This window comes from Echiichthys vipera, assembly GCF_963691815.1.
Source record: "Echiichthys vipera genome assembly, chromosome: 2".
Classification (NCBI taxonomy): Eukaryota; Metazoa; Chordata; class Actinopteri; order Perciformes; family Trachinidae; genus Echiichthys; species Echiichthys vipera.
The window spans coordinates 17,977,402-17,999,942 of record NC_139827.1 but is presented as its reverse complement, the minus strand read 5'-3'; the positions used below and the strand labels follow the sequence as shown (position 1 = coordinate 17,999,942).

At 40.5% G+C, this 22,541-nt stretch overlaps 1 protein-coding gene across 1 annotated transcript in view; it reads right to left on the bottom strand.

Moving 5' to 3' along the window:
• Positions 1-4,264: 4,264 nt before the first annotated feature.
• Positions 4,265-22,541, bottom strand: part of pcdh7a (protocadherin 7a) — a 42,795-nt gene continuing 24,518 nt past the window's right edge. The window contains exons 4-5 of the mRNA XM_083930276.1: positions 10,648-10,849; positions 4,265-8,406 (exon numbers count right to left, since the gene is read on the bottom strand). Of these exons, the coding sequence (XP_083786402.1) occupies positions 7,868-8,406; positions 10,648-10,849 (741 nt within the window). The 3' untranslated portion in view covers positions 4,265-7,867. The remainder of the gene's footprint in view (positions 8,407-10,647; positions 10,850-22,541) is intronic.

Here is a 22,541-nt window from a genome sequence, read left to right as displayed (position 1 = left end):
GCTTTCTTGATGCAGGCTTATGGACGAAGACTGATGTCTTGTTTACAAAGTGTATTGGCTTCTTTGCCTCTACCCTTGCTTGCCTGACATGACAGGCAATACTCCCAAGTGCTCCCAATGATGATATATCAAGGTTTAACAGAGCAGTTTTAAATCTATTTTTAGAGGTTAGTCAATGTGAATTTTGCCGAAAGCAAATCATCACACTTACTCCTGAATTTTAAAAAAGTTTGTTACAAGTTTATATTCTTAAGCTTCCTAATTCATACTCACAAATCACTACTGTCCCACCTGCTGACATGAAGCTGTCACTTATCGAAGAGCAAAAAATGTTCTCAATTATACCACACGACAGCATAACCCTGTTTCTATAAAATCACATTCCTATACAACTAATCACACAGACTCACAACAAGAGCATGGAGCCACACAGTGAGATTTGTCTCTGGTCACTTGGAATAGAGATGGTGACAACTATCTGCCAAACGGCAGATGAGACTCACCTTTGCAATCACTTGAAACAGCAAATCACACATCAGCGCCTGCAGGTCAGCAGATACACACATCCATACAGGTTTTTATTACTTTACGAGGTCCACAATCTTAGGGTTATCTGTGAGGACAGAGAAGACAGTGAACTACACTACAACTTTTGAGTTACCATTTGTCATTTTTCATGAAGTATGAATTCCAAATTCACATTTTACATGGCATATTTACACTAAATCGGCCTCTCACACTCATCATGGTAAGGATTTGTGATTCTGGAAATCTAATATTTATTTTAAATAAAGTGACTTCCAGTGAGAATCATCAAGATTGCATGTCCCAAAACACCTATTCTATTCTATTTGGATTTATACAAATAAATGCTAAATGTATGGACAACACAGCAGTGCTGATTTTAGTTGACTGGTCTGGCTCGTGCAGATGTGCATAAACATAATCAACATCAGAAACAAAATTGTGAAACAGCGTAAACTAGTCTTGATTAGGCCTATGAAGACTTCACACATTACATAAACAAACAGTGTCACTAGCAAGTCTCCAACAGATGACTATCGAACAAATATATATTTTGTGAATGAATGGTGACATAAAAGTAGGCAAAAAGTTAATTTCTGCAACAGAATCTTTCAGTTTCCAATGTTTCTCACCTCATAAAGATTTAGGAACATGTAAAAAACATGGAAAACTTCATAAGATCGTTTCTTTTTTTTATGCATTTGTAGGCTGATACATCTCATCCTGAAATGTGCTTTCATATAATATCCTATTGTTATGTGTTATTTCCTGCTATTTTACCAAGAATACTGATGGCACAACTTTGATGAGTTCAAGCTGACGGACCATGGAAAGAAACAGAAATGACATCCCATGGAGGAACACAGGTATTGGGGAGAATGAATGTTTACGGCTTGGCTTTCCCCAACAGAGGAGCACAGCACTGACAGAATTAATCGCATCTGCAAGGCCTTACACTCAGCTGTTCTGAGGCTGAATGTTTCTTTGTTGTTGGATTGTTGCATCACTCTACTTAAGATGTTAACTGACTGGACATAAGAAATCATTTCAACATATTACTGATCATATCTTTTCGCTTTGAAGTCACGATCCCTCTCTCTGCATGTAAAGGCAATTCACTTCATCTCACTTTCAGTCAAAAAATGAGTTTGCTTAAACCCCTGAAAGCATCTGGCGACTACAAAGACCATTTGATATACTGAACAGTGTGTGAGTAGGGTTAACATTAAGCAGTGTACTTCAGCAGGTGGCTCCCTGGCCACATTTTCCTCTATCTTTATAAAATCCATAAAATGCACATCCACTGGGTCTATTCCCAGGATTTAATTAAGAGTTCAAAGAAACTGAACAGCCTTTTTTTGCAGTACAGGCAACTCCTTGTCCATTTATCTGGTGATACGGGGTGATTTATTTACAAAACCTTTTATGGTCAGCACTTATATGAGATAACTAATGGCCAGAAGTTGATTGATATGGTACCTGATGCTTTTGACGTTTCACAAAAGGTTGCTACTATCTTTTATTGTGTGATTTAATGATTTTTTCTTTTATGTGTGTTTTTATGACTTTATTGCAAGCTATAGAACAATTGGTCCTTCAGGGACGGAATGTCTGGATTGCTCTTTCCTGAAGACCTAAAAATGGGGATAGTACTTCACAATTTGTTTGTGGGAAAAGGGCTTTTATTAGACGTTAAACATGTTGGCATTGTAATACAAGTGATTATACTCATTGCAGATAATGAGGATACAAAATGTTATGGCCTTGGAAGCCATTGACATTTCAACTAAACCCCATCAACCTTGAAAAAACATGATTAAATATTTTAAAAATATTTCCGTAAATAACATAATTCATTCAACCTGCAATGTGACTATTAAGTTGGAGTTGTTTGAAAAATAGAATTCATAGGCATCAGTGGATCTGCATTGAGTGATGGGCCTGTGGATGAATACAAAGCGCAGACCAACATCCTAGCCTGTGAAAACATGTAGATCTTTCTTTTTTTGGTTGTCGAAGATAATAGGTAACTGGACATTAAAACTAGGTTTGTTGGTGTTATTCAAAACGGTGGTGATTCTATACATTAAATTAATGATTATCATGCTTTTTAGCCTTCCAAATCTTTATTTTATCCCTGTGGTTGTTACATACTATATAATATCCAAGACACGGCACCCTCACATTTTTCCAATTTACATTTCTGAATTACGCCGACAATGAAAGTATCAACCACCTATTATCTTTTTATATATCTGATATGACATCGTAAAATATAAAGAGCCCTTTGCTCATAAATTATGATTTTCCAGGTTGTTATAAATTAAACTGACAGGTGTATCTTCCAGCTGTCGGCTTAAAAGAAATGTCCATAGACTGAACATGCCAACAAACATATTTATAGCTCTATAGGAGCTTCTGAAGTATATTTAGATAAATTGATTTTTTGTCTTTCTTCCTACCATATGACAAAAAGGAAACCTGAAACCAAGCAGCACAGCTTATAACATGCCACAGAATGATCATGTACCCTGCCAGAAAACTAAAGTAATACTGATTCATGACCACATGGTGTCACTGTTGCATACTGGAGAAAAGGAAATAAAGTTTACAGGACTTTGGTTTTTCTACATCCTCCTTCACAGTAATCATTGTAGTTAATTGTAGTTAGCAGTTAATACCTATGGAGCCAAGTCCAAATTACCCTCTACATTTGAAGTTTTCTCGCAACAAGATCCAGTTCAGAAAATCCACCTTTCAAAGAAAGTTGATGCATTGTGGCACATTGCAGTGATATTCTAGAAATATATTCTAGTCTGAATGCATCAGCTGGGTACAAATTTACAATACACAAAACACAATATACATATTTAAATAAGAGTATGAGAGTGTCATTGTGCAAAAATGAGATGAGAAGATTGAGCTTGAAATGTCAACACAATCTCCACTCAAAGTCGCATATCACATAGCCTTCACTAGCAGAAGAAATGTGTTTAGTTGTCATGGAAGTATGAGTTTGAACATCTACAAGGTTCAATAGCTCCTAAAAAATAAACGGAACAAGTGGACCTTGAGTAGAGATGGTTTTTGTCACCAATTTGCTACCCCTTTCTAATAGCAATAGCTGAATGATAGCAAGGCATGAATAGGGTTTAACATTTCTCACATTGTTATAAGCCATAAGTCAGCTGTCAGACACCTGCAATTTGAAATGTCAATAAGTTGCTAAAAAATTGATTTTGGTCTGGGCGCCTGCAGCACTTTCCCAGAAGGTAAGTGGTCAAAAATGTCATGCTAGTAGAGAACTTTCCGCAACCTGGTAATCTAAAACTTTTTTCTTGGTAATGGCTTACTGTTAGGTACTGTGCAACATTAGCTAACACTTTATTAAGCAGTAGTTACAGCTTCGCCTGGACTGTGGGAGAGGCTTGATCTCAATGGGACCAACCTGGTTAAATAAAGGCTATAATAAAAAATAAAATAAACCCTTTGTAAAGGGCCTTATCACAAAGCGTTATCAAAAATTCCTTTGTGAGCAACACAATTGTTTTGGTCTTAAAGTGTTTCCATATGTGTGGAGTCGGTGACAATAACTGCTCATCTAAAACTGGTATTCGTGAGGCAAATATTAGGTCTGGAGTTGTTAAAAATGCCCCAATTGTTTATCATATTGATTGTGTAGAAGAAATTTCCAAAAGTGAACAGACAAACAAGAGTGTTTGAAGTTTTTAATGTCAAAGTCAAACTTTTACATGATTCATCTTCATACCAAACCATTCGTCGACAGCTCCTCTTCTTCCTCGCCATAGCAAATGCAATTAGTTCATTATGTAATTACAGGAAAGGAGCAGCAAAAAAACAGTCAGCCCCAGAAGAAAAGAAAACAAAGAAGAGGGAAATAAAAAGTAACAGTTTTTTCAGTTTTCTCATTTTTTTCTCAAGTGCAGATTTGAAGACCTTTAGGCATGCCATTGTCTGTTATGGTTTCCAGTTGTCTGTTCTACGATGTCGTTTTATCTGTACATGGCTATGAGGGCAACAGCACAAGGGGGATGACAGGTATATGATGTGTGCTGAAGTGTCAATTTTAAAAATGTCTTGATTAGTGGGGTGATAGATCTCAGAAATCACGCTTTTCTCTGTCTGTCTCCCCTTTCTGTTTTGCAGTAGACTGAAAGATAATCATGTTTAAACATGCAGTATAAAAGAAGATTCACACCCACACAGATTCATGTACAGCAAGTTCCCTTAAATCTGGATAGGAGGGTTTGAAAGGTGCTATAATGGACCTGCCATAAAACAGCAGTTTGAAGAAATATCTGCCACTTTGAGGAGGCAGGGCTGTGTCAAGAGTCTCTTTTCAAAAACTCACAAACTGGACGTTGGTTCTTCAAGACCTCTCAGGTCTCCGAGGAATACCTCAACTCTTTCTCCCAGAGAGAGAGCATGTGTCCTTCTGTTTCTCAGAGTGCTATCCCGCAAGATGCTGTGATTGTTTTCACCAATCCCTTTTTCAAGGTGAACTATCCATGAACAGATTAAGTCCATGCGTTAGGCCTTGAGTTTTATTACATCCTCAGCAAAGTCCATCAGTAACAGAGCTCAGCAAACAGCCATGTTGGGGATTTGGGGGTAATGAAGGCTTAGGGAGTAAGTACATCAGTGGTCACAAGCTAAAGGGAGTCCCTTACAGAGTTGTTAAGATGAAGGTATATACAGGTACACAAAGTATAATCACATAAGTCGAGCACATCCCTTTCTCTGGATGATTACCATTGTACAACTAATGTACAAGACTCACTACTCTACTGTTTCCACATGTGGCAGCAACAGTGTGTGGCCAAAATCACAAGCAGTTAGTTAACAATTTGAACATTCTTACCTGAGTGTTGCTCTCCTTTCTGACTAACTCTACGAGGATCTATGAACTAAATTGTAGCACATCCTGAACAAGCATGTCTCCTTCGCTTTATCTGATCCAAAACAACTAGAAAAAATGAAGAGACACACCTACTGGCAATTTCAAGAAATGTTAAATTCGCCAATCCAGACATTAATGAGATCAGCGCAGATCAAGGGAGAAGAGGAGAGGAGAAAGGAAACTCATTAAGACCACAGGGACGACCTAACCCTATTATCCCTATCACACCACTGAACCACACACTGATGATTGGAATTAAGATGTGCTGGCCTCAATCCTCACCCGCTCTTCAGCCCAGTGCAGGAGTGTGTCTGGAGTCGTGCAGTAGCTGCTGGGAAGGACAAATGTGAAGGAGTCTTTTATCTGTGCAGTTGAGCGCAGCAGTATGGGCGTATTCAGGTCGGCACTGTACGGTGAAAAGGGGTGCAGCAGAACTCAGCACTCCCACTACATCGTGCTCTTTTTTGTTACGGCCTGCGGCTCCCTTCGTGCCAAAATCTGTCTGTGGTAACTGAGAGAAAGGCCCAAGGTGAACCCGAACTCGCTCTGTGATAAATGGAGGAACAGTTTAATCCACTGAAGCTAACTCCCTTGATGCCATCATCATCTCCATTTCCCCGTGAGCACACACATATAATACAGATGTATCCAAATAGGCGTGGTATCCAAAAAGGCGTGTGGTTTAAAAAAAGAGAAAAAACAAGTTAGCATTATCTTTCTTTCATGCAGAGTCCTTTTTTTTCTTACAGAAATTTGGTTTTTCTACTTACAGTATGCGGAATATCTCATATTTCCACATTGTCTATCATTACATATAGCAGATGACATGTCTAAAATTCTCTTTAATGTAGCTCCACACATCAGTCAGAGAGATGAGTAATTATTTAAATACATTTCATGTTTAAATACTGGCTGGGGGGAGCAGGCAAAATGCTACAGCTAGTTCAATGAGAGGCAATATGTTAAAAAATGATGATTAAGAGCACATACATACACAGTGCATATGAATTGCGCATTGCACATATCCTAAAATGGGTTTGTATCTTTACTTATGGTTTAATATGCTGCATGTGTGTGTGTGTGTGTTTGTGTGTGCGCATGTGTGTGTGTACTTAATGTCTTCTGTATGAAAGTTAATGCAAGGTATTATATACTTTATTTTACACGACCACGGAATCATGTCATAAAATGTGGCCCTATGCATGTTCACATTCGGTAAATGCACTGTATGAGTTTGTGTTTACATGCTTAGATCTGCGTGTGTAAGTGCGTGCATGCGTGCATGTGTATGCGCTTGTGTGAAAGAACATTTGTGACACATGAACACTGTAAGTATACTGTAGGTGTGGCGTGAACTTAGCACCTCAGTCCAATTTGAAACAGTGAACAAAAGCAGAGAGATCAAACCGCCGTCTTATCAAATACACATACAATATATACATAAAGACTGGGTGTGAAGGCAAAATGATAAAGACATATTTTCACACTCGCGGAAATTCAGTGGTACTACTGATACTCTATGAGAACCTTGTATTCTGAATGGTTACATTTCATTACTGTAAAAAAAAAACCTATTTTCACATTGTTCCTGTTTATTTAGGATAGTTTATGTTCTTAAAGATACCTGATTTTAGAGATCAGCACATTTTTTTCAATATGTGTAACTGTACAGTGACCATACTTTTGTCAGTACTTTGATACTCTGTTCATGACTTGTTAAGATTCTCACGGGATTAGCAGTTTGATTGGTTTATATCCCGGTCTTGAGTTACAAGAGAGTTGATTAGGCATTAGAAAGTTTGATTGGTTTAAATGAGCTCAAAAAAACTCCATCAAAGACCCCTCACTTATTTTCTTTCTATTTTGACTGGATAAGACCTTGGTGATTTTTCAGCAGATGGTTTACCGGCTGAGTCCAAATCTTGCCTGCTGTAGCCTCAGTGGGTTTTTTTTATACACCAAGGTGTTTATAGCAGCAGGATTTACTCAGTCTCAATCCCTCTCTTCTTCACAGATCTCTCTGTGGCAGAGGGTCAGGCATGCATTAGATTCATGTGAAAAGAAGGAGAGATGAAGTTGTCCTCCTCCGCGTAGACATAATAGGATCATTACCCGTAGGCAACTTTCAGCAGAAGTTAAAAAAGACCCTTGTTTTTTTATTTTTTAGAAAGTACTCCAGGCCAGAGCTCTCTGAAGATATGATCCATCGTTTGCTTAAGTTTAGGTGCCTATAAATAAAAGTCAGAATCCAAAAGTTCCAATTTGATGTACGGCTTTTTTGGAAAACATCTTTTCTTACATTTTCACATCTTCACAGGTTTAAAAGGCCCTCCAAACTGATGACTTTCCAGTAAAGTCTTAACCCTCCTTGTTTTTCAGAAAAGGGGGGGATTTGATGATGATTGCTCCGCCGTCAGGCTGTCACAGGTAGACCTCTCGGCGAGACAACGTTAGGCAGGACGTGGTCTTGTAGTCCCCTCCTGTCCGCGTCAGTGGTATCACCTCAGGTGGGTTCTGGCCTTCTCCTCCTTCCTCCTCTTGCTGGCGTCTCCCGAAGCCGGCGCTGCTAAATGTGTCGTAGGATGCTGAAGTCATCTTGCGGTTCAGAAGGTTCCGGTTGTGATCGCCCATGTTTCTGTTACGGTCTCCACTACCCAGGGTGCCGAGAGGATCCCCATTGGCTAAGGCTAATCTCTGACCTTCTCGGCCGATGACCACCCCGGGTTCTGAGCTCCCTGCGCTGCCAGCGCTCTCGCTGTCACTCTCATGGTCATTACCACGAAGATTGTTATTATCATCTCCGGGGGCGAAGGTGGAGAGCCGTGGGGGGTCGCTGCCGTGGCGCTGACGCTGGCGAGGGGAAGGGCGGACAGGCATCCAACATGTGTCAGAGTGGCCAAACTCATCACATTCCCTTGTACACTTTCCTGTCAGAGCTACATCTGGCAGTTGTCTGGCATCTGGACACAGGAAAGAGACACAAAAGAAGGATTAAATGGTGAAAAGAAGAGATATATTTCCATCTATTTCTATCTATTTTCCGTCATCTTTTGATAGTTTTAAGAAGAGACACAGAGACGAAATATGGGTAGAAACACAAAGCAATATGCCCAACCAGACCCAAGATAGGGATGCTGCAATTCTAAGGTATGTGTCCCAACCACTACTAGGCCGGGACACCCCAAGAAAAGACAATTAATTAAGAAAAGAAAACAACGGCCAATTTACGTTCCTACCCTCACCTATGGCCTTGAAAGATGGGTCATGATTGAAAGAACAAGGTCGTGGGTACAAGCGGCCGAATTGGGTTTTCTCAGGAGGGTGGCTGGCGTCTCCCTTAGAGATAGGGTGAGAAGCTCAGCCATCCGTAAGGAACTCGGATTAGAGCCGCTGCTCCTTTGTGTTGAAAAGAGCCAGGTGAGGTGGTTCGGGCGTCTAGTAAGGATGCCCCCTGGGTGCCTCACTAGGGAGGTGTTCCAGGCACGTCCACCTGGGAGGAGGCCTCTGGGAAAACCCAGGACTAAGTGGAGAGATTATAGCTCCACACTTGCCTGGGAACGCCTCAGGATTCCCCAGTTAGAGCTGGTTAATGTGGTAAAGGGAAGTTTGGGGTCCCCCGCTATGTGTAGAGCTGCTGCCCTTCGACCCAACCCCGGGTAAGCGGTTGAAGACGAGTGATGAGTGAAGAAAACAGATGGATAGAGTACAACAGAAGAGATGTGTTGAACATTGGGTGAGGAGGTCAGAAGAAATAAAAAATGTTAAATTAAAAAAAAAAAAAAAAACAGGACAAAGGTTATAATGGAGGGGAAAATGTTGAGATAGCAAAATGGAAATTGCTGACTTCAAAAGAATGTTTAAAAATCCAACTGTGCTCAGCATTACATCAAAGGTGAAAGTTAAAGTCAAAATAAACAACTACAGAGGCCAAGTGAGTGATAAATCTAAATGTATTTACATGCAAGGAAAGGATTAAGTTACATATCAGCCCTATTACATCCTATGAGTGCTGGTTCAAAAGGTTAGTGAGGTCACCAGAGATGCTGATGTCCTGCAAGGGCAAGTGTCAGAGGTTATGTTTATCATGTATATAAACCATTCATCAATACTGACATCCTGTTAATGGAGACAGCACTTATAATATCGATAGATGAGGTAAATGTGACTTTGTGTGATAATGTGACAATTATAGAAAGTGTGCAGGTGTCATGTTACAGATAGTTAAAGGTAAAGTAATACATTCCACACGCATATAATGAGCAACGAAAAATAATATATTTATTCACTGTTTGATTTTCTAAATTCTGCTGTACTTGAATCAAACTCGATTATTAATATTTCTGTTGTATTCTGAAAACTAATTTTTACTGCTGTTGCCTACATACTGCAGCAGCAGCAGCAGCAAATTCATGTGAAACCAAACAAGCACATCATTATAAAGTATAATTATAACCAACGCGATGAATTCTCTGTTCCAATTCCTCTCTCCACCTGACTGTGAAGAAAACTTATTAAACTCCACATGATCCTCAAGATTTCACACTTTGCTAAAAATGTAGCAGTTAACCCCAGAAGTACATCAAGTCACCAAGGTCATAGTGACCTTGATCATAGTGACCGTGGTGTGTTGCTTCAGTTGTTCCAGCTCTAGCGTGACCATATGCAGAGAAAAGAGGAAAAACATTTTTTTTCCTTGACAAAGAAAAGGCTAAAAACACAATTTCATTGGTGAAAGGGAAGGCCAAAGATGAGCCTGAGGCACACCATACTGCTGCATATTAGCCTTAAAAAAACCTCTTCAAATAACACACCATGCTTTCAAACAAACATATATGTTGCAATGCATACTCACATGGGACTTTTGATTTATTCTGTAAAACACATTCCCATCACATGAGTGAAAAGCCTCATGAGACCTTGGCAACAAGTCAAAGTGTTTCAAAGTGTTTGACTGTGTGTATAATGAAAACATAACTAAGCCTTGTACAGAGTACAGTACACAAAGCCTTGAGAGACAAAATATGAAAGTAAATGTAGATGTGTTGAGTTCAGAGTTCAATGGTTTTTATTGGCTGCATGGTTTGTGTGTGTGTGTGTGTGTGTGTGTGTGTGTGTGTGTGTGTGTGTGTGTGTGTGTGTGTGTGTGTGTGTGTGTGCGTGCGTGCGTGCGTGTGTGTGTGTGTGTGTGTGGTTGCTCTGACCATTCTCCACATGCTCCTCTTCCCCTACGCTGCCCTCTGGTGTGGTCCGCTCGTAACCTTCTTCGGGCAGCGGCAGAGCTCCCAGCCGCGGCCCTGATGAACTCTTGCTGCTCGGCGTCTCCGAGTCCTCCAGGCCACTATCATAGCAGCCGGCATCCTGGGGCTGGCTCACTACAGAGAAGGTCACCCGGCGAAGAGTCCCCTGCGGGGAACATACACACACAATATGATATTAATCATCCTGTATTCCTAATCTGAGATTCGAAATCTGGGGATTAGGCTGGTGGGAAGGGGTCTGCAAAGACATTGAGATTATCTGATTGTGTTCGTCTTGATTATGAGCTTAGCAGCTACAATGCAGGGTAATAGTCATTAACCATCAGGGCGGTCTTTCAAAGTTTTTCAGTTGGCTTTTAATCCCTGATTAGATTAATGCTGCTAGACATGGCTGATGTTTATGAACCTCTGGCCGGGCTGGAGACACTTATTTTTCATCTGGAATGGCGCCCAGTAGTAGCAGCTGGGTGATATACAGTAGAGTCCACTTTCAGACTTGATGGTCTATATTTGTATTATTGTCAACAAATCCCTTTGAAAAAACAAACAGCAATGATTTTATTAAAAAAAAAACTTGTCTGTGGATCCGAAGCCCCATCGTTGTCAAATTAAACACACATCAGTGAGCCACACCATTGCAATGCTCGACATGTTATAGCCAAAATATAGAATGGTCATGTTGTGTCATTTAGGCAGGGCACAGCAGGGTTTTTACCTGCTACATAGACTTGTAACACTTTAGCCAAGTGATAATGCAATTGGTTATGCAGTGTTTGGAACGGCAGGCTATATTAACTGGTACTGAATGAATTAACTGGATCGTTTTAACTATAGGATCATGGATACACACTGATTTTATTGATTTATTGTAATGTGAAATGTAAAAACACCCGTTTGGTTAAACTGCTGTTTCACATTAACTCTGGTACAATGAGGTATTTGGGTGGGAGTGCAACGAACAGGGATGGAGTCGGAAATTACTGAGAGAAGAATTAATGCATTATTGGTTTTCGTCTTTTCTTGGGATTTGTTAACAACAGCCAAAATATAGAATGTCATCAGCCTTATCCTTCAAGCTCCATTCATTTTTAGACTGTTTTTCTTTTGTTTTCAGTTGATACACTCTTCCGGTTTACCCTTTAGCAACCACTATGCTGAACTTAATTGGGATATGTATAATAAAAAAGAAGAGTTACTGCTATTTAGGAAAGATACCATGAGAAGAAGGCTGCACCCATCACTGTACACCCAAACAAACAGGCTACCACCACTGACAAATACCCCAATCCTGCAGGAGAAGTGGGGGAGATTTAGTAACGGATAACATCATTCACTCAAACAGAGCATCACACCTGCTGTGATTTCAACACACAAATCAGCCCAGTCTAGTTAACGGACCAGTTTTCACTTTGGAGAGGAAAAAAAAGACAGTAATAAGTCCATGCTGAGAGGGAGTTAAATGACTCCATCTGGCCTGGAGGGTTCGCTCTGCACCACAAAGCACATTTCTATACTCCACAACACCACTCCTATGTCCTCCCATAGTCATTTATCTGCTCGCAAAATTACAACCGTTTCAATTTAGATCTGCTTTGAAACATGCAAGTATACAGCGAGGAAGTGAGGAAACAGAGGGGGGACGCAGATTAAGGAAAGAAAAAACTTCAGCTGGGAACGTCGCCTCAGGATATTCTGGAGGGAAACGGATGGACGGCTGGTATAAAAGCCCAAACTGAACCAATTTCTTCTTCTTCTCCAAAATGCCCAAAGAAAAGGCAACATTTGAACACTTCACCTAATGAACACGCAAGACAAGATGAGAGAGGGACATAACAAAATGAATAAAGCAGAAGGGGGAAATTAACGGAGTGCTTGTTTCTTCGGCCATTTCTTGACAACGCTTAGATGAAAAAAGTGATGAGAGAATGTGACTCAGACAGAAGAGATTTTGAGCACAAGCACAACTGAGGGAAACATATTAGATTCTCATGGAAACGCAGCAGTTCTTGGAATCTCAGCGGCTTCATCTTAACTATCCACAGAGAGAGCAATGTATTTTTAGAGCATTAGTTTAGATGAAGCAGTCCAACCTCATTTCCTACTCGTTCAGACTAGGGGCGATGGCACAGAGAGGAAAAAAATGGCTGAACAAGTATAGAGGGCCAGAGAGGGCACGGGTAAGAAACATTTTAGATTTCTTGCGATGTGAAAGAAGTTAATTGTGAGTTTACTGTTAATTTCACTGTTATAAATTTCAGTGCTGTCAACATCACAGATAATTCCTCTATTTCTTGATTTAGCAGGCTGTCAAAACTGTTTTCTCAGGATTGCAGCATAGCAATTACTCAACATCATGGCAGGGTTTTTTTTCCCCTTATCACAGAATAATTATTTCATGATAATGATGTTGTAAAATGATAATTTTTTTGTGATCACAAGACAAGAGACATTATTTCTCTACACACATTTCCTCTCCAGCCTTCTCTGCTAACCATCTGGAGGAAAAAAAAATCCAGAATTTTAAACCCTTTTTTCTAAAAGTGCATCTCCTTTTTGCCTTTAACAAGCATCGACAGTAGCTGGAAATGACATATCTTCTTGCTCAGTTTTAACGATGTGAACCAAAATTAAGACATTAATTATCAGTTATACTGGTACGCTTTGCATACTTTCCAATATTTAATTTTTATATCTAAAATAAGTGATAGCATGAGCATGATAGTTTGCTTGTGTTTCACAAAAGCAGCAAGGGCGTATGCCATTTTCAGATACATGATACAAGAAGATAGATGATTTATAGTGAAACAGATATTTTTTTCCTCCAGATGGTGAGAAGAGTCTTTGAGGATTCTGGAAATACCTTCAGAGCGGCCGTAAGTGCTGTTAAACATGATTAAGACTCTTTAGTCATGCTAGCAGCTCTGTCAGACTCTACTTGGGCACAGCAGAGCATTGAGTTAAACATCAGCATGCTAACATGCCCCCAAAGACAATGCTACCATGGTGATGCTACGCAAGCCAGTGTCGGAATGTAACTAGGTCATTTATTCAAGTACTGTTCTTAGAGTAAGTACATTTTTTAGGTACTTGTACTTTATTTGAGTATTTCCATTTTACAGTACTTATTACTTCTACTTCATTATTTTACTTATTCTCTATTATCTCACAGGCAAAAAGTATAAGGCTATGTTTATTTGACAGCTTTAGTTGCAAGTTACTTTGCAGATTTAAATGAATACAAAATATAGTAGTATATAAATCTCCACCTTTACCGGCTGTAACATTAAGCGATGAATGCATTATGCATCTAAATGGGCCATTCTGAAGAACAAGTACAAGTAACACGTACAACTATGTTGTATGTTTTGATGCTTATACTTATGTACTTTAACTTAAGTTAGAATTCGAATGTAGGACTATAACTACAATATTACCACAGTAAAATCTCTGAGTATTTCTTCCGCAGCTGTGTCAAGCAGGTATGTTAGTTACCATGTTTACTGTCTTAGCTTAGCATGTTAACACATATTGGTATCAGAAGGATTGAAATGCTCTGAAGATGGAATTGCTAATAGCCTTCAAGATTTTTCAAGAAACACTGAGTATTCATATGTTGGAATAACTGATGCTTAACTGTGTGACGCAAATGTAATTATAATACATTAGAGGCACAAACTGTGGCTAGGATTAGTGTATGGCTTGTAGTGGCTTGATTGACAGACAAAGAGAGAGTTACTACTATTGGAGGCCTGCTGCTGGTTGCTCCGTGTGTGTGTGTTTTATTATAGAATTCATCTGTTCAGCCATGATTCCATCTAATTCAATTTCCTTCTAACCCTCTTTCTGGTCAGTGCTGCCCCCTTTCATTCCTTCATCCCGATAATTTTATTTCCTATTTCTCTCCTCTATCCTCCCTTCCTTCGGACGATCGTGCAGTCAACTCTGCTTTTCACAGCTGTAACTCTCCCTCTTTTCTCTGCTCCTCCCACTCACTTCCTCCAACCACCCCCCCCTCTTTGCTTGGCCGTCAGCTTTATGATGTGGCGATCGATGATGTGTCCTTGACCTCGTTATGAGTCCCTCTCCTCTTCCCCACAGCAGGCTTTATTGACCCATAACTCCCCTATACTCTCAAACCCCCCTTTTCCCTATTTTCTGACTCTCCTCCGTCTTCTCTATCTCAAAGTATTCTGCTCATTGACAAACCTCTCTTCTATTCTTTTGCCAAATCCCATATCTTGGCATATTTTAGTCATTAAATTTGACTAATTGTGCAGTCTACACATTCTGTCCCTGTCCCTCTGGCCTCTTATCATTGTTGTCTTACTTTTTTTTCTTCCAAATTTTTAGCTTTGTACTCTTTCACTTAAACCTCTACTACACTCTACCCATTCTAACATTTTCTATCAATATGGTCTTTTTTCATCCCCGTCTTTGTTCATACCTCAAATTGATATCTTTTCATTTCCTGTCTGCTTTACGAGCTTCTACCTTTCTCTAAAATAACTCTGTGCCGCCCAGGTACCCCTTGATGTTTTCCAACATGACTCACAAAGCATTTTTGTGGGTGTATGTGTGCATGCTTTCTATTATTTGGCTGAGCAATTGAACCAAAAACTGATAACTAAACAAAATATCCAAAATATCTACTGAATGTTGACACACATACATATGTAAGCACACACACACACACACACACACACACACACACACACACACACACACACACACACACACACACACACACACACACACACACACACACACACACACACACACACACACACACACACACACACACACACACACACACACTTTTGAACACAGACACATATGGATTAATTGGCCAAGGTCCAGTGTGGCCTATGAATTCATGCCTGATGGAATGTTAATTGAGTTTGACGGAGGACATAAAAAACCTTCCTCTTAATCTGACACGGGCCATTACAGTTCAATACTGACATGGGAGCTTCACTCATTTGCAAGGCGCCGAGAGTGTGTTTGAGTGGGTGTGTTGAGTGTGTTTGTGTATGTGTGTGCATGTAATGTAGCTGTACTGTACAAGCATATAAGCATCCAGATGCAGTAGTGAAGTTATTTCTGGCAGATAGGTATGAATCAAACAGATGCATGATAGGTCTGAACTCAGAATAAACTTAAACATCTGAATCTTGCAGCTCTGAAGGAACTGCGTTAAAAAAAAAACAAGTTCCTTTTATAGCTTTCATTTCAGGGCAAGAGTGTGTTGCAGCATACGCGTGTGCATATGCTTATGCACATGAGTGAGACTTTCACACCTTAATGTTTGTGTTTTACGACTGTGTATGTGAGACTTTCAAAGCCTGCAAGATGTGTTATGTCAGCCTGTGAGAATACACGTGTGTATGCATGCGTTTGTAGTGTGAGGAGGTGCATGTGTGTGTGTGTGTGTGCATGCACAGGTTGGCTCACTCATCAAGGTAATTAGTGTGTAAACCTCCTCGCTGTCGGTTCAAAGAGAATTAACGAGCTCTAGTTAATTAACAGTCTCCCTCTCTTCCCGTTACATGTGTCTGCATATTCAACACGTGTGTTTGCGTGTGTATGTGCAACATCTGCACATCTGACTGTGCATGTGTGAGCACACATGGATGTGAGTGTGCGTTTGTGTTTGTCTCTGCCCTGCTACACTCTGGTCTGCATAATGAATTGACAGGATGCGATGACAGGATGCAATGTTTATGCATAAACCAAAACTACAAATATGTTTGCGGGACTAAAGCCACATTTCCCTTTGACTCTCTGCTCAGTACAAGGGAGGGCAACTGTGCATTCTATTATTTATTAGTTTGTTACATATACATTACATTGTTTAGTTCGGTATTGTGGTCATATCAGTGCCCTGACTGGAGATCAGATTCCCAATGCAGACACAGAATTGTTGATCCATTCACAAAAGTCACATTGCATGCAAGCCGACTGAGGATGTTATGCATAATCCATAACGGACCACAGTAAGTAAACCGACTGCAAATCCCATTTTAGATATACCACAATGTACACTTGACAGTCAACATTCAGCATACTAAATACAGACCAAGTAAATAAAAATATACCTGACGTTACTGACTAATATGTCTAAATAAAAGCTGATACCAACATTGTGTTTACCTTGAATATCCACCGAAAGTCTATGATAGCTTTTTGTTCCTGAATTGATATTTGATAGAGTGGATGTAGCCAAATTAGTTGATAGAGACTTTAATTACATAAAATATGTGCATTTTCTTGCCTATTTGCTTTACTTATATATAAATATATATAATATATAATATGTATTGGAGTGTGGCAGGAGGAATTCAAATGTTTAAATCACTGAGAATGAGGGATGATATGTACTAATATTTCATAAATGTTATCAGATAAGATGCTGTAAGCTTACTGACGCCCGTCGGCCAGCATCACAAATGATACGTTATGTTTTTATCTTTATTCACACGTTTTCCTCCATGCTGCTTTTGTTACTTTGCTTAAATAAGATAAAAATATGTCTTTTTCCTTCATAATGGTTATATTTATGTGTTCAAACAGGCAGAAGTAGTTGTTGTGAGTCAAATGTCAATTGAGCAGACACCTGACAATTTGTAATCACCACCTCCAGACACCTGGAGTTTTTCTAACGTTGACTGAGGGGTGAAGCCTTGCGTGTTAATGTGCCTGCTAGTTGACCGTCACTGGTGATTTCAGCCAGTGAACACACATTAATATTTAATGCCAACTGCCAATTTTTTAAATGTAACTACTTTCATGCAAGAAATAGGATTGTGTTACCCTCATGGGATACTAAAAGTCTCAATTAAAGGCCGTTTTAAGTGGCTGAGAAGCTCTAGTGGGCAGGATGACCTATAGGTTGAACAACAACAATGGTTAGAGCAACCTCTGGCATTTAAACCTACATGATTTATTAAATAATATGTTTACAAAAACACATTTTAATAAGTGAATACATGTTTAGATTGTTTTGATATAGCTTTCAGGAAATCCCAACTGTAGTGGATTAGCAGATATATGATATTTACTGCAAGATCAGTATAACATTCTTATACCACTATTTATATCATCAAATGCTGTCGCCTTATCCTGTTTCTCTAAATGTGATAGTGTGGGGGGACACTACAGGGAGTTCTCTCATCAGAAGGGACAGATGAGGTGGGATAACCTGACTCTGCCAGATGCAATGATTCGCATGCTTCATATTTGCTCAGCATATCCACCTGGGAACTCTCGTTTGGAGATCTTTTGGGAAGGGGCGAAAATACTGGATGCTGACTGGATAAACCATCTGTTTATCCGGCAAAATCAACCAATCAGATCAACGTACGAAGAGAGCGAAGGTAAATAACATGTTGGTAAAGGATATTTGCTGTTCGTGTAATGCAAATTTACAGATAAAAGGCAGAATATCAGTACCTTACAACAGTAGGATTCCAAGAGGAAAAGGCGTTAGCAAGCGGTTAAAAGAATTAGAGCTACCACTATCTAAAAATGTGCCTAGATCAGGTCAGATTTGCATCTGTTGCGTCACATTCAAACCCACTTCAAAACCAACACTGATTGGCCTTTCGCTTATCGCGAAAGTCATACGTTACCAGACTGATCTGCCAGAAAAATACAATGGAGCTTGCGAGATCAGGATGGTCTCACGAGGCTAGAGGTGGGAGGGGTTGAGGTATAAAGTACTGGGACTACCTGGTTGTATGGAGTTCATGTTGGAACCCCACAAGTATAGGATGAAGTAAATTGATGCCTACGTCTGTGTTTCCTTTTTTGCCAACTTCCACAAAAGTTTATTTAATACCAATAATAATTGAGCTGATAAAATGTCAGTCTTCTGCATATTACAACTATAACTGCGCAGAATATATGCAAGTTGATATTACACTTTCCTACCACAACACACAATGAAAACTAATATGCTTCAGTTGACATGGATATAGTGCTAGACTTCATATCTGGAATGCTGATCAGTAAGAATGACCTCCGCTCTCTAGTTCTGCCTCCGTTTAGAAATCGTGTTGTGCTAATGCAGCCAGCAAATTTGTATGTGCTCATACTGTAAGAGTGGAGCGAGTGTTGGAATGCATAAGGGAACTCAATAACTGCTAAGTTTGTTAGGATTCAAATATTATTGAAAACAAATAAGTTTGTATTGATTTTTTTTTATTACTGAGTACTTTGCATGATTGAACTGCCATGTAAGGATGTGTGTGCGGACACTGACTACATGGATCCATACACACTATTGTCTAATATGCAGATTCAAAATGAAAGTTCTAAAAAAAAAAAAGGATTGATGTATAAGTATCTCCTTCAAAATGACAGACGGCTTTCCTTTACCCTCCTGATGGTATGCGATACTTTAAATTAGGAATATTTATCTATCTATTCTTTTTTATCTGCACAGGCTAAAATTAGATGATTTTGACAATGAATACATTGTTTTCTAAAAAGCACTTAATTAATTAATTAATTTATTAATTATTGCATTATTTTCTTGCCACTTTTTACTAGTTCTTTTTAACATTTTAATTTTGCTACCATTGAGATTTACACATCCACTACATATGGACACATAACAGATTGTTTTACAAGCACATAAAGTGTGAACTTTAGCGGTCAAAAAAATCACATGAATATTTTTAATCTCTTCCACAAAAACTGCTAAGACTTTTTTCCCCTCTGCGTTTTATCACAGCACCAATGAGGCCAATTAGTAAAACTACAACTAAAAACTAGATAGAACTAAATTTTGACTAAGCGAGTGAGTCAACTGGTCAAATGTCGCATTTCTCAGGTTACATTTGCTCAAAAATCTCTCAAACGTTCGCTCGAAAACCTTTTGAAAGTTGTGCATCAAAGGCAGGGAGGGGGGAGAAATGGTGAAATATGCTGACAGAAAGCATCTCGCAGGGGCTGTGTGAATAGGACAGATGTGTTAACAATTCATTTGACAATGATATATTTACACTGCTTATTTAAATATAGAACCCATCTAAAACTATTCAATATCTTGTGCTGTAATGTGGGGTGACGTGTGCGGCGTTGGAATGTGATTCCTGAGGCGTTGCTGAAAAGAGCAGATGTCCTGTTTACATGGTGTACACATTAGGTCAAGCAGACAGGTAAAGACAGGAAAAGTGTCGGGAGATCAAGTGGAAGAGAGAGGGAGAGAGGCTTGGCCCAGGATGAATAACACAACGGATGCGTGGGTGACTGGGCAAAAAGAAAGACAAAGAACGGGCTGTTAATCAGTATGTGTGGCAAGAGAGACACGTTCTAAGAAGAAAGAGACAGACTTTTCCGACCACAGACAGTCTGAAGTAGAAATTAAGAGACAACGACTGCTCTTTAGGGGGAGAGAGGGTAGACTGTTGTGGTATTTGCAGAATGCAGAAAAATGGTTCGGAGCAGGTCGAAACTCAGCTCCGAGAGTGATGAAGCAACATGAGCAGCGTTTCTTCAGCTGTCTGACTCGCAGATGTTGATGAGCCAAGGCGCCTTGTTACCACAACACACACTTGCACGGTTTCCACGCAGATACAGTGAATCCACATTAGGCACACCTGCTTGCTTGCACTTGCAGGTGTGCACGTACACACTCGCATTTTTTACTATGCAGCTTGTATGTTGCAGTGGGACCACCTCTGCAGTAAGAGCAATCCTCCCTTATCCATGCTTCCCACTATATTTTCTCCCCTCCCATATTTCTCTGCTCCCTCTCACCCTTCGTTCACTCTCTCTTCTTTCATTTTCCCTTTCTCTGCTTTCCCTCTCTCTCATTCTGCAGTCCACCCCCTCTTCTTTCCTACCCTTCCCTTCTCTCTTTCCTCTCTCTCTCCATTGCTCCCTCTAGAAGCAGGTGATGTAGAAGGGTGCTCAGCAGTATCTGACTATCAGGCCTGACTCTGTGAGAGGAATGATAATCACTGTGCTGCACTGCAGAGAGAAAGAAGAGAGGGAGCAGAGGAGAGACAGGGAGAGAGAAGAGGGAGGGAAAAGGGGCATGAGGTAGAGGGAAAGGGGGGTAAGTGCGGCAGTGTAAAAGAGGGGGCAAAATAATGTGTGGAGGGGAGTGAAGAGGAGAAGGGCAAGAGAGTGGGACAAAGAGAAAAGAGGGATATGAAGACAAAGAAAGAAAGAAAGAAAGAAAGAAAGAAAGAAAGAAAGAAAGAAAAAGAGGATTAGAGAAACTGAGCACTGCTTTAGTAACATATACCTCCTCTGTGTCATGCACCCTCTTAAACACAAACACCTTGTCCTCCTCTGCTTCCTACACATCATTCCGCTCCCGCATACACACTTACACACCTCCAACAGCACCACCCTACCACCACAATAGCTTGTAGTACAGCAGCCCCGCGGTATGAGAGAGAGCCTTAGCCTTGTATCTGAGTGCCAGAGAACATTAACTGCAGCAGCGAGGTCATCTGATCGGCACTATGCGGTCCCTCTCTCTCCCTACTCCTTCTCACACTGCTGCAGTCTGCAGCCGGCCCCCCTGTGGCCACCAGCAGAACTCCCAATAAACAGTAGTTTACAGTGTACAGTGCATGTTTGTAATTTGCTGAAGCCCGCTGTCCATGGATCACTTTCTCTGACTGGGAGCAATTAAAGCCAAACCCTGCGGCCACTGCTCATTATCATTTCCCTAACTAGTTACTGTGAGTGTGTGGGTGTGTGAATATGTTTCGTAGTGTGTACACACTGTTTACGGGTGTTTTTGTAGAGGGAAACAGAAAGAGAGACCGCTTCACCGCATGCGGGTCTACTGCATCGCCATCCACCACAGCTTTGTTACCATCAAGCTGTCCACTCTGGCATTGAGCTTTCTCCCTACTCCCTGTCTCCATCTGGGCTCTCCACCCTGCAGATACACATTGAAAATCACTGACTCTATTCACAGCATCGGGCCTTTGAAATGTTTATCCTTTTGTGTAGCCATGGCTGTCTATAGGGGGGGACAAAACAGAAACAAAAAGCTCATAGAGTGAGATGTACAGCGAGGCTTACCGGACAAATGTCCATGATTCAGATTAGCTCCTTTGTTGGTGTGTTTTTGTGCGCGATCGGGATGTTCATCACTTTCCACTGCTTGTCTCTAAAACAGTCATCTCTCTTAATTTCCATGACAGCAGCCATTGTTGAGAAAGATGCAAACAGGATGGTGGCGTACAACTGGCCTTCTGTGTTTGCGCGTGAGTAAGAGAGACCATACATATGTATGCCTGCTATTTAGCTGGCATTTTACTGCCCATTCTCTGTGTGCGTGTGTGTGTGTGTGTGTGTGTGTGTGTGTGTGTGTGTGTGTGTGTGGACCATTAGACTAATAGTATGCGTGTTAGGAACAGGCTTTTCCCACCCACTGCTATTGTCCATTAAGGCTGACCAGAGAAGAGTGAACAATGGCTTCACTGTGGGGGCCTGTGTATGAAAGAGTAAAAGTGAGGATGAGGCTAAAGATATGTAGTCTTACAACACACACGACTGGTGGACAGACACAGACACACACACACACACACACACACACACACACACACACACACACACACACACACACACACACACACACACACACACACACACACACACACACACACACACACACACACGAACACGCACGCACGCACACGCGCACACGCGCACACAGAGAAACACAACCTCCCTGTTGAGAGTGATTAGGAGTGCTGCTGTGAACAATAGACAGAGTCAATAAAGGACCTTGGAGACATCCGGATACAAGCACAAGGTCTCTATCCCTCCACTATCCACCCCTCACACACACACCTCCAACTCCACCT